This window comes from Carassius carassius, chromosome 46, assembly GCF_963082965.1.
Source record: "Carassius carassius chromosome 46, fCarCar2.1, whole genome shotgun sequence".
Classification (NCBI taxonomy): domain Eukaryota; kingdom Metazoa; phylum Chordata; class Actinopteri; order Cypriniformes; family Cyprinidae; genus Carassius; species Carassius carassius.
In genome coordinates, this window is record NC_081800.1 from 19092268 (window position 1) to 19105018 (window position 12751).

Below are 12751 nucleotides of genomic sequence, written 5' to 3' on the forward strand. Positions count from 1 at the left end.
TTATATTTGTTTTAGCCAATCTTTTTTTTCCAAGTTATGTTATCACGATTTCCCCAAATAAAGTTTGTTATAACTCAATGTCGCCACCTTGTGGTCAATATACCAAACTTTGATCTCACACTGAAGGTGAATTACACACAAAAAATCCTCGCAACTATAATTGACGATTTCCCAAAACTAATAATTAGTCTTTTTTTATCGTATTTCAGACAAATTTAGCAGCGACATGCTGTGGACATGCAATATATTCAACTGTATTAGAGCGTCTCAGAGTGAAACCAAAGCCTTATTCATTCGAGAGACAAATCTAAAAAGTATTCGAAACAGTGTTAAAAAGAAATTCTTATGTATAATCTTCAATAAAATTCATTCTTTCTTCCTGGCTTACATTTTTTTTTTAATTTTGCGTTATTGTAGCCACATTCCATAGGTTCTATAAAGGTCCTGATCTGGAAATATCAGACTCTTTGGTTATACAAGAATCTAGTGATTTCAGAGATTTAAACTGCTGATTAAATGTATCTACTGTAAAGGGGCCAAACTGATATGGAAGAATGCGTCCTTGAAGCAAACTTAAAAATGAAATTGCTTTGACAACATATCACAAAACCGCTAAAAAGAAAGTAACTAAGTAGGAGTCTATGAACACGAGAAAGTGACTGAGAGAAAAAAAATCTACTATTAAACTAGCTTACCAGCAGTATTTCTTTGAGTCGTGGCTGTAAGGTAGTTTTAAGTCAACTACGGTCTCCAGAACTCTATCCCCGCCGACTCAGAAACAATTTACGCAACCGAGGAAGCTTGATAAATCGAAAAAAGAAGTTGGAAATCGACAGTCGTTGCGGCTCACAAGTTTTGCTTTGAGCGCGACCGTTAGGCTGAAGGAAACGGAACGCGAGACGGATTTTTGAATTTTCAGAGGCGCTCGCGCTTTCGCTCCAGCTAGTTTTTAAATATCTGTGATGAGCACTGCTGGCTAGCTACCGATGCTGGCTAGGGTGATGTGATGTCTCCGTGCGCGAATAACGAGTGTGTGAGGATAAACACAGAGCCTTTACAATCCCAAAAGCTCCTCGGTTCACAACTGGCGGCTCTTTTCTGCCTGCCTCCAAATTTTTCCCCACGCACACTCTTGTCGTACAAGTATAAAAATATCCCCGATGTTTCTGACTTACCTTCCGGCTTGTTTTCGGCAGCCATTTCCCCTCCGCGCGCCACATCCTCCTCCTCTTCACGAGCGTTGGGTACCACGCGCGTTCACGCCGAGGACAGCAGCACGAGAAAGGACTGGCGAGGCAGAGGCAAGTCCAGCCAGAGCACACTCACGATTGGCTGTCGAACTATGACTGACCATGTTGTTCTAAAATGGCTTGTGAGAGTAAAGCAAACATCCTCCCCTTCGAAGTGTCTCTGAGAATCATTGGGTGAAGCGTTTACACCTTAAGAAGAACCGAACCAATCCAAAGTGAGCGCTTGTGAGACGTTCGCGTGCAAATGAAATGTTTCAAGTTGCTAAATTCAAAGGCAGAAAAACTTATTTTTCTGAGCTTTTTGCGTTGACGTTTCATTCGTAAGCAATTTAAGTAATGCTATGTATGCGTTTTATAACAATTATGAAAACATTTTTACAATTTACTTATTTTTACAAATCCACACAAAACTGCTTTTGTGTTGCTAAAGCAATGTATGTCATTATTATAAATTTAAAGTAATCCAAAGGTTAACCTTGAAGATGAAGCAACGTTTGGGCTGAACGCGCTGAAATGCTGCGCCATGGTGCTGAACGGACAGCTGCAGGTGGCAGCAACGTTCTACTGTCACAGTTCGCTTTCACGAAAAATATAGCACCCCAGACCTCCAAAATGTATTTTGGTTCACTGTAAGTATCCGAAAAGTATCCTACACTGCTGTGCTTGCCAGAGAAATAGTTTCTGACAGCCAGTTCCAATTCCAAATGCATAATGCTGTGGTCTGGGTCCAATCTGAATTGCCTAGAAAACCTCAAAACTGCGTTTAGGAATATGGAAGTCGCATTATACCCCAGCTGATTAATTATTCGCTAGATTAAGCATTCGTTAATTGTAACTTAACCACTAATTGTAATTTAAATTGTAATTTAACCACTGATGACTGACCAGCTCACCACCTACATGTTTTTGATCAGTGTTTCGTCCCAGCCGGGGGTGGCTATCTCGCCTTAGAATTGGACACACTGCCCTTAACCAATCTTTATTTATAATAGGTAAACATGAGTCTGGACTTTGTGTAAAATGTGATCTTCCTAAAACAGTTGAACATATTTTAATAAAATGTAAAGGATATAATAAGGAAAGATTACAACTTACAGAATCAATTAATATAGAAACAAATCAGATCTCACTTCAGAACATTTTCAATAAAGATGTGGATATAGAAATGTTTCACAGAATAATTAAGTATCTCAAAGACACAGAGGTCATTAATAGGATTTAAAGAATTACCACATAGGTTAGTTACCTTTTTTTTCTAGTTAGTTTTCATTACCGTCAATGCTCCACACTCCATCCTAGTAGGTGGCGGTAAATGCACCTAACGCTGGTTTACCAACTGCCATAAAACATCAAAGAAGAAGAAGCCGGGGCGGTGCTGAAAACCTTCATTGCTCCGATTCTGCGCACCAAACCCAGCGTAGTTTGACTTTGATCTGGCGCTGGGGCGGGGATGAACGGTCGTAAATATGGCGGCGGCCTTGGAGGAAGACGAAATCGACAATGATGATTATTATTCTCTGTTAAACGTCCGCAGAGAGGTATGACAAATAGTTATTAACGTAGATGTTTTCAGTGAGAGAGCCGCAAGTGAATGGTAAATGCAGAGGCTTCAAGTATCCCGCTTTTAAAAAGGATCAGACAGCATGTCGTTACGCTGTGGCTCAGTCCGCACACCGTGACCCTTACTTATCATTGTCTCCATGAAGGAATTTGACTGCATGGTCACTAATAGAAATGATGCATATAATATATAATACTTAATGTTCTCTTTAGACTTGAACGTGAAGTATAACCCCTAATTATTATTTTTGACGCTTCTCTAAAGTAAAAGTGATACTACTTTTAATTGTTTATTTCATTCAAGAAAACGCTACTGATTAAATTAAAAACATAAACAAGATTTTCATGTCTTTGCTTAGACTCACCGTCAAGTTGCTCTCAGTGGCAGCTGCCCCTGCCACGCAAAGATTTTACCCCTACTGCCAAACCTTGTTAAATTTCTTCTGAGGAGATGTTATTCAGAATGTTAGGGAGTGACAGAGATCTTTTGGCATACAATGTAATCAAATGGTGAATGACGATTTCATATTGTCTAACTTAATGGAACAGAACAGAAAGTCATACATTTTGAGGTAATTGTCTTAAAAGGATTTTCATTTTTCCTGATTACAACTTCTGAATTTGTTTTTGGATCTGATTTTGCACCTTTCGTCTTTCCAAGAGCATTGCTGTAGTTTAGGCTTATTGTGAATTATTTCTGTTTAACTTTAAGGCCACACAGGATGAGCTCAAGGCTTCATATCGCCGCCTTTGCATGCTCTACCACCCAGACAAGCACAGAGATCCAGAGCTTAAGAGGCAGGCAGAGCAGCTTTTTAACTTGGTTCACCAGGCCTATGAAGGTACGATGTTTTTGTCCACTCAGCCTCTTAGCAAAGCAAAGCAAGCCAATTTTGCTGCATGATGGGATGTCTCTGTTTTTACTGTCAAGGAATTATTTTGTTCTTAAAGGGATAGTCCACCCCAAAATGAATATTTTGTCATCATTTATTCACTCTCATTGGAAACTTGTAATGCATTTCTTATAAAGGACATATTTTGAAGAATTTTGATAACCAAACAGTTTCAGTTCCCTTTTGTCTTTCATTGTAGTCTTTGTCTATGCAATGGAAGTCAATGAAAACTGAAACTGTTTAGTTTCCAACATTCTTCAAAATATCATCTTCTGTGGTCCACAGAAGAAAGAAAGTCATACAGGTTTGGAATGAAATAAGGTTGAGTAAATGATAACAAAAATGTAAATTTTTGGGTGAACTATCCCTTTAACGGACAGCATGTTTTTAATACCAAGTCATGCATATTTCATGACAGTGATTTGTTATTTTGCAGTACTAAGTGATCCACAATCTAGAGCAATTTATGACGTATATGGGAAGAGAGGGCTGGAAGTGGAAGGATGGGAGGTAAGCCGAAGATTCAGAAGACTAAAAAATGCTTCAGCATTCATTCCATAGTTTTGTAACATTTCAAGCAAATAATTTTCCCAGTGGGCATTTGTGTCATCTTTTTGTGCTCACTGCAATAATGATTTCTAGGTAGTGGAGAGGAAAAGAACGCCAGCAGAGATCCGTGAAGAATATGAGCGACTTCAAAGAGAGAGAGAGGAGAGAAGACTACAGCAAAGGACCAACCCAAAGGTTTGATCTTATGCGTTCAATGCAGCAGCCGCTGTCATCATTAATACAGGTCTCGCTGATTGTTCACTGTCTCACTCAGGGCACAATAAGTGTGGGTATTGATGCGACAGACCTCTTTGATCGCTATGAAGAGGATTATGAAGAGATCTCTGGTAGTGATGGCGGCGGTGGTGGCGGCTTACCGCACATTGAGATCAACAAGATGCACATATCCCAGTCAATAGAGGTACAGTCCTTACATCTTGTTTCTTTTCATGTATGCTCTCATAGACACAACACTGTTCAGTAAGAATATCTTTTGAAAGTCATCAATTTATTCAGAAAGGATGCATTAAATAAAATGTTAAAGTTAAAAAAGACTTCTCTTTCAAATAAATGCTGTTCTTTTGAGCTTTCTGTTAACATACCTGGAAAAAAAAGGTATTGTTTCCTCAAAAATCTTAAGCAGTTGTTAAGAAGTAGCTGTTGGGTTACATAAATGTTTTTTTTTTTATTAGCAACAAATCTACTTATTATAATTATTTCTGAAGGATCCTTTGACACTAGAGTAATGGCTGCTGAGAATTCAGCTTTGTCATTACAGAAATAAATGAGATTTTACAATAATAATACAAATAAATACTAATAAGATTTAACATTATTGCTGGTTTCACTATGTTTTGCTGAAAGGAATTCAGCCTTGGTGAGCATGAAAAACCTCTTACCTACTAACTCCAGTCTGTTATGAGGTTATGTTTGGGCACAATGCAAGTGTTTACATATAAATAGGCTTCTTGTGTATTGGTCAATGACATGATGCTCTTATTTTTTTCTCCTGTTGTATTTATTCATCAATTACATACAGTGACTTGGTATTTCATGTACCCATTCTCTGTATTTGTTAACACTTTTTACTTTTAAATACTGTGTGTGTGTGTGTGTGTGTGTGTGTGTGTGTGTGTGTGTGTGTGTGTGTGTGTGTGGAATTAATAGTGTAAATTATATAGAATTAATAAAATATAATTATATTTAAACCATTAAATTCAAACTTAAAAACAAAACTTTTTTAGAAGAACAAACAAACATGAAACTAATATATAAAAAGCACATTTCAATGAACTTTCTAAGAGATGTTTACTTTTATTTATTGTGGAAAGACACTTATAAGTCATTGGCCCTGATCTTAATACAGTCGTAAGGCTTATTTACTGTCCAACTCTGCTCTCATAGGCCCCTTTGACAACCTCAGACACAGCCATTCTTTCTGGCTCTCTCTCCACACACAACGGTAATGGGGGAGGAAACATAAACTTGGCCTTGCGACGAGTGACCTCAGCAAAGGGCTGGGGAGAAGTAAGTGCTTTCAGTTAATGCTTGACATAATAATTGACTAAATTGTCATTGTTGCTGAGCATGTAACTGTACATGTTTAATTCAGGTTGAGTTTGGGGCAGGAGACACACATGGCCCTCTCTTCGGGTTGAAGATTTTCCGTAACTTGACTTCACGCTGGTGAGTACAGCACATCTCTGTGGTGTTCGAGTAATTTAGTTTTATTATTATTACTTTATTTTTGTAAAAAATAGTTTTGACTGTTTTTGTTGCAAGTTGCATGCTGTTCAGTGTATTGTATACTGAGATATATTTGTGTTTTTTTTAGCTTCACTACGGCTCATTGTGGCATGCAGTTTTCATCCCGTGGTATACGGCCGGCTCTCACTACTATCCTTGCACGCCACCTGGACAAAAACACTATGGGTTATTTACAGTGGCGCTGGGGAACTCAGTCTTCCATGAACACCAGCATCGTCAGGGACACCAAAAGCAGTCATTTCACCTTCGCTGTGCAGGTCAGTTGCTGTAATGCACATCACCCCCTAATCTTTATTAAAGTGCTTTTTTTTTTTTTTTTTTTTTTTTTTTTTTTTTTTACACCATTGTTCATCTTTTTTGTATTGCCATAGTTGGGAATTCCACATACATTTATCATGATGAGCTACCAGTACAAATTCCAGGATGATGATCAGACCAAGATCAAGGGCTCTGTCAAGTATGTATCTGTGGATGGTGCTTTTGTTTTGTTTTGTTTTGTTGGCTACATTTGCACTTTTAACAAAAAAGATGGTTAAAGTTTAAAATAGTAAAAAAAATAGTTTAAAAAGGTAGTTCAGAAGGGTTATAGAATTTGTCAGCCAATATTAGCTTCGAGTATTATTATGCACAATATTTTAAGTAAATACGTTTTGATAACGGTTTTTTTTTTTAATTATTATTATGATTATTATTAATTCCTTTATTTTTGGTGTAATCGAGGAGTTCTGTTTTATTTAATTCCTTATTAATGTTTTACTTTATCATTGTGCTTAATATTTTTTGCTTATCAAGTTCCGTTTGACAGATTTTATCTTGACTTTTTGCATGTGTAAACCGCAAAAAATGCATTTGCATCATTTGCATTTGCATCAGTTTGGATTAAGTCATATATGTACTTTCTCTGATATCTAAATTATTTATATCTGATTCTCATAATTATTTTGAAATGCACCTTTCCTCATATTTGTACATCCTATTTTAATCCGTTACAGTCTTTGGTTCGAGCTACAGTTCAATTAGGTTAGCCTTGTGTTTTTCTTTGCATATTTGACTTTTAAGATCAAATATTATATGTCGAACACTCTTCTGCATTGCTGTGGACTTCCTAGGGTTCACGGACCTACTGCTAAATACATCTGGTCTAATGAATGTAAATTAACAGCAAATCAGTGTACATGTCCTTGCAGTATAAATGCAGCATCTGTGTCTGATATCCTAGATTTTGTATTCATATTACTCATTTTTCTGTTTCTAGCCTGTTAAAATATCAGCACTTGTGTTGCAGGTCAGGGTTTTTCGGTACCGTGGTGGAATACGGTGCCGAGACGAAGATCAGTCGCCACAGTGTCCTGGGTGCTACCGTCAGTGTCGGAGTACCTCAAGGCGTCTCTCTCAAGATCAAGTAAGATGCTTTTGATCATTTTGATCCTGTTTCCAAATAGAAGTTTTTCACTAGCTCTGAAATCGAGGTGTTTTTGTCAATCCCAGGTTGAACCGAGCGAGCCAGACGTACTTCTTTCCCATTCACTTAACAGACCAGCTTCTACCCAGCGCCGTTTTTTATGCCACTGTCGGACCACTTGTGTTCTACTTGGCCATCCAGCGGCTAGTTATCAGACCTTACATTCGTGCTCAGCAGGAACAGTAAGCCATTTTAGCTGATTAAATGTGCAGAGTCATAGTAATATTATCCTTCTGGTTTCATTTTGTTGTCTTTTATTGGCCAGTTGACTTCCCAACACTCTTCTCCAATCTTTATCCCCTGTGAGTCTGGAAAATAATAGACTGAAATCCATTTAAATGGCTTTGACACGGAGTAAAAGAGCAAATGAGTACATTAAAAATGAACCTTTTGTTTAGGGAGCTTGAGAAGCAGCGGGAGAGCTCATCATCAGACATTGCCAAGAAGAAGCAAGAGGCAGAAGCAGCTGTGAGTTCATAACACTGCAAATAATATAAATAATAATTTATAACGCATGACCGTTTAAAGTAGTCATAATTTTCAAGGCAGGCTCTTTGTGTTCAGAGAAACAATGAGTTAGTGTCAGGCTATCGTTCCTATCTGCACGACAGGGTGATAAATTTGTGCTTTCACTATGTGCATATACAAGCAGTCTTATTTGAAATCACTCTTTTCTGTAGGTTATGCTGATGCAAGAGTCTGTGCGTAGAATTATCGAAGCTGAGGAGTCCAGAATGGGTATGACCGCATAACTCCCGATAGCATTGGACGTGATCAAACTGTGACTTCGAACTTGCTGTCAAGTGATGTATGGTGACTCAGTTTTCTTGTGTACCAGGTCTGATCATCCTCAACGCCTGGTATGGCAAGTTTGTGACAGACAACAGCCGTAAGCATGAAAGGGCAAGGGTCATTGATGTGACGGTGCCTCTACAGTGCCTGGTGAAGGACTCCAAGCTCATTCTCACAGAAGCCTCTAAGGTAAAGCAGGTTATGCTTGCTTTGTATTTGGTTTTGGTCCAAAAGTCAAATAAGGGATGACATTTTAGCACAGCAATGATTTCTCAAAAGGATTTATCTATTTTTTTTTTCCTGTAATGTTTTGAATGAGCTTTCCAAAGCTTGATCTTGTTTCTGAAATATTAAATGTATTTTTGGTATCGCTGTATGAATTTGGTATTCATTAAAATTATAAACAATGTACACAAGAGTTCCAAATTTTGAGGTAAGTATGATTTTTCTTTTTTTAGGAAAATACTTTCAGCAAAGATGCATTAAAATAATTAAGTGTCAGTAAAGATGCGTTATTATTTGTTGTCACAAAAATTACATTTCATCAGTTTTTTCTGTTCATCAAAACAGTATCAATTTTGACAAATATATTAACCAGAAGAACTGTTTTCAACATTGATGATAAGAATAGTTTGAGCACTAAATCAGCTAAATATTTTTGACTTCTTTGAATCAGTTTAAAGTCTTACCAAACCCAAACTTTTGAAAAGTAGTGAATGTTTCCGTAATATTCCAATAATATTAACATTCAAGAAAACTTGTAGTTTTGAAATGTAGCTTAATGCTTAAAGAATTTAAAGAAATGAAAACATTTTGGCCCCAAATGTCCCAGTGTTGCATTCTAATAGTATTGTATGAAATGTTTAACAAACCGAAAGATAATAAAAATCAAACCCTGAGGAAACCGAACTGCTGCACCCATAAAATTAAATGCTGTTGCAAGTATTAATTGGATGTTTTTGCATGAATGTCCTCAGGCTGGGTTACCGGGCTTCTACGACCCCTGTGTAGGTGAGGAGAAGAGTCTGAAGATGCTCTATCAGTTCAGGGGCGTGATGCACCAAGTTCTATGTGGTGACACAGAAGCACTCAGGATACCAAAACAATGTGAGTATTGCAAACAAAACACACTGCAGTTGATTAGAGCATTTATTTTAATACATAATATCTTGACTTCATGATAACAAACGCTTAATTGCGTTTACCAGCAGTACAGATGAATGCTATTCCCAACTGTAATTTAAAATATCATGTTCTTTTGTCTTTTCTCTCCCTTGTAGCTCACAGGATTGATAAAGACAGTTAGGAACATGTATCTCTTGAGCTGAAAGGGACAGTTTGGACTGGTATAGACTGATGAGACACAGATGTTCTGGAGTAGTGTCCTGGAAACTCTGTGCCCTTAAAAGTCTTCATATACCTATTTTTCCTATATTTTGTGATGTTTTAAATATTATTCTACATGATGTCTGTTTTCAAATTAGAACATTTAATTTGCTGAATTTCCTTGAATTCCCTTTCCCAGAAAAGTTAGACAACATATATATTTTGTGTTGGTAGGCCTTACAACCATTTTTAAACAAAAGCCCCCTTCCTCAAATATGGATCCACAACTGTGCCTGTAATCAGCACTCAATGGAGAGATGTATTTTTCTCTCATTACATCACAAGAGAAAACATTGCTGCTTGATCCTACTCACTGAATCCCACAGGAGCTGGTGTAACCCAGCTGTCAGCCTTCTTTCTATGTCTGTACCCCCAGCTTCCAAATAAATGATCTTGCAAATGTTCAGGAGGCAAAGCATGTTCTTAGTGAAACCCTGGCTGCTTAATCATTTGCATTTTTTTTTCATCCCAATCCCTTGAGTCTAATATTTGGAGGCCCACCTCTCGTACTTTACATCTGCCAAAAGTTTCATAGGAATTGATGGGGCCAATGCACACAATATGCCGGTACTGTCTATTGCGTGCTGGTTGGGGAAACAGAATGTGAATTGTATACTAAAACTCATGTAGGGATTGTCTCCCACCTTGTGTCCAAAGACTTGAATAGCAGTGGATGAAGGGATAATAGTGTAAGGTCCTCTGTTTATATTTTATGCTCAATCTCCCTTAATCCCTGCATTTTAGTGCCATAATTCATACATGGAAGATCTAAACCTCTTTGATTGATTTCAACTTTTTGTTGCCTTTTTAGTATTTGGGAGCTTCATGGTGGTAAATGATTAATATTTTATTTGAAAGACTGGCTGTATGGAGGTTTTTTTTTTTCTTTTTTTTTTTTGAGAAGTATAATTTATATGAAATGTGTCCATTCTGCGTTCTGCCATTTGAATGATGTAAAAAAAAAAAAAAAAAAAAGACTATATCTGTTGGCTGAAGTATCGGTTTGTTCAAAGGCGTTTGTCATATTTTACCTTATGGCCTACCATTTGCAGCAAGTATAGACTGTCATTTTTAAAATAAATCATCAAGGAACAAGGGAAATGTATATTGTGTTTGAATGGTGTACATGACTTATTTTAAAACAGAGAAATTTTTACATAATGTTTCCATAAATGTTTTAAGCTGGGTGACATTTGATATCATTTAATCAGTAACACATTACAGTAAGGTTCTATTTAACATTAGTTAACTACATTAGTTAACATGAGCTTAAAAGCATTTAATAATCATAGTTCATTTCAACATTCATTAGTACATTATTAAAATCAGAAGTGTTATCTGGTGATATTTTAATGGACCTGAGCTAGCATATACTAGCAATTAATTTTTATATTATTATTAACTAATGTTAACCAAGATTAAAGGGACCTTACTGTAAAATGTTACCATTTATTTCAAGAAATGTTCTCCTAAAAATTCCTTGGGCAGAAAATCTTCAATACAAGTAAAAAACAAAACACAGTAAATTTTGTGAAAGTTTAGAAAAAAGTTTAGTTAAAAATAAAAAATGTCACTTTTGCCCACATTCAGGAAATACATTCATTGAACATATTTTCCATGACCAAAATTCTTCCTTAAAGTTCAAAAGATGTTTGTACAACCCGAGGTCTTCATTATTGCTTGACTAGATCTGGAGCTGTGAATGTCTGGCTATGTTTATGTCTATATCTGAGTTGTCGACGCAAAGTTATAAGTTATCTCTGATCATCTTGCAGTTTAAGTTTCATACTTTTTATCAATCTGCATTTGGTCTGCAACCTTTTCCGTATCCAGCTGTTGGCATCTAAACATTAAACAGACGGGCTTTGGTCGTGAATGGATCCAAAATAGCATAAGGTGTGGTCTGTAGCATCTAAATCCTGTCAAAAAAAAAAAAATGTAATCCATAACTATTATTGTATACACACACTAAAATATGAGAGTAGGCTGTAAGATTAAAGAGTGACTTCTGTGGTTTGACCGTTAGACTGTGTGAGTGCTAAGCAAACTCTTGCATCTCCCCCGTGAAAGGTGTCATCCTATCAGGTGCAGAATCATCCCATTTATCAGCAGCAGATTTTAAAGCTCTCTTCAGCCTCTTCCTATAATTATTTTGCTAATGGCACAAAGATGACATTGAGACTACGGTGAAAACACATTTTGTTGTATTATTTGTTTCCCATCTGTTATGAAACTAATTTACCTTTGTGTTTAGGACAACAAAGAGTTGGCATTTTGTTCCACAACAGATTTCTACGGTTGCCCAAACCACTGAAACAATCTGGGGTGAAATGAAGTGAACAGATAACCATGTGCTTCCTTGGTTGACGATCGTCACGTCCAATGTTATCTAACCATTGTTTCAGAACCGACGGTTTGCTAAAAGGGAACCTGACGAGGGGTAAAGTGAAAAGTCTTGCAAAATACATTTGATATCATCTTGCCTGTGAGCTGTCTATCTTTACCTACCAGTGGAACGTCATTAGGGGATTTTTGTTATTGTACTTGTTTGTGCAGTTAAATGCAGAACAACTTTTAGGCATCTTTGCCCCGAACAAAGATGGCATTTATCAAAAGCCCCGCAGTGTCTCAAAATGTTTAAAACTTATAACATGAATATTATCTTTGCTGTATCATTTTATATATTCATTATATTACAATAATTTAAAAATAGATAACTATTATAGATAATAGATAACATTTCTTATTCACAAAAACAACCCTGAAACGAGATATATTTATTTCAGATATGTTTTCCGGTGATTCGTCACCAAGCTTTTCAAAATAAAAGTTCTAGGTGCATCTCAGTAAAATACTAGAAATTCATAAAAATCCTTAAAGGCACTTTGTTTGGAAACTCATTTATTAAGCAAGATTTCTTAACCAATTTAATACTTCTGGTAACACATTTATGAGTTTTATAGTCAACTATAAATAAAAGTGTGGACTTCATGTGAATATTTTACATGACTGGTTAAGAGATATACGGTTTTTAAGTCGCACCCGAAAGATGGTTCTGTCAAAGCTCCATAAAAGTATGTAAAACATTATTT

At 36.6% G+C, this 12751-nt stretch overlaps 2 protein-coding genes and 1 pseudogene across 11 annotated transcripts in view; 1 reads left to right on the forward strand and 2 right to left on the reverse strand.

The window, feature by feature from the left end:
• LOC132129100 (calmodulin-binding transcription activator 1-like) overlaps positions 1-1383 on the reverse strand; it is a 397316-nt gene extending 395933 nt beyond the window's left edge. For all 10 annotated transcript variants that reach the window (XM_059540552.1, XM_059540556.1, XM_059540553.1 and 7 more), the window contains exon 1: positions 1176-1383. In XM_059540552.1, coding sequence (XP_059396535.1) covers positions 1176-1200 — 25 coding nt within the window. In that variant the 5' untranslated portion in view covers positions 1201-1383. The remainder of the gene's footprint in view (positions 1-1175) is intronic.
• Positions 1384-2658: 1275 nt separating this feature from the next.
• LOC132129044 (dnaJ homolog subfamily C member 11) lies at positions 2659-10764 on the forward strand. The gene is made up of 16 exons (XM_059540463.1): positions 2659-2788; positions 3523-3652; positions 4140-4213; positions 4346-4447; positions 4527-4673; positions 5657-5779; positions 5865-5938; positions 6087-6276; positions 6391-6476; positions 7305-7421; positions 7508-7663; positions 7880-7949; positions 8162-8219; positions 8320-8462; positions 9251-9380; positions 9554-10764. The coding sequence occupies exons 1-16, from the start codon at positions 2717-2719 to the stop codon at positions 9577-9579; spliced, it is 1698 nt and encodes a 565-aa protein (XP_059396446.1). The 5' UTR covers positions 2659-2716; the 3' UTR covers positions 9580-10764.
• A 568-nt stretch (positions 10765-11332) lies between these two features.
• Positions 11333-12362, reverse strand: LOC132129540 (THAP domain-containing protein 3-like; annotated as a pseudogene).
• Positions 12363-12751: the final 389 nt, after the last annotated feature.

Bases quoted from the DNA above. Each gene is read 5' to 3' on its own strand.
- LOC132129044 (XM_059540463.1), top strand. From the start codon at position 2,717: ATGGCGGCGGCCTTGGAGGAAGACGAAATCGACAATGATGATTATTAT. The intron at 2,789-3,522 runs GTATGACAAATA...TTTAACTTTAAG, and splicing joins TGTTAAACGTCCGCAGAGAG to GCCACACAGGATGAGCTCAA. The intron at 5,939-6,086 runs GTGAGTACAGCA...TGTTTTTTTTAG, and splicing joins CGTAACTTGACTTCACGCTG to CTTCACTACGGCTCATTGTG.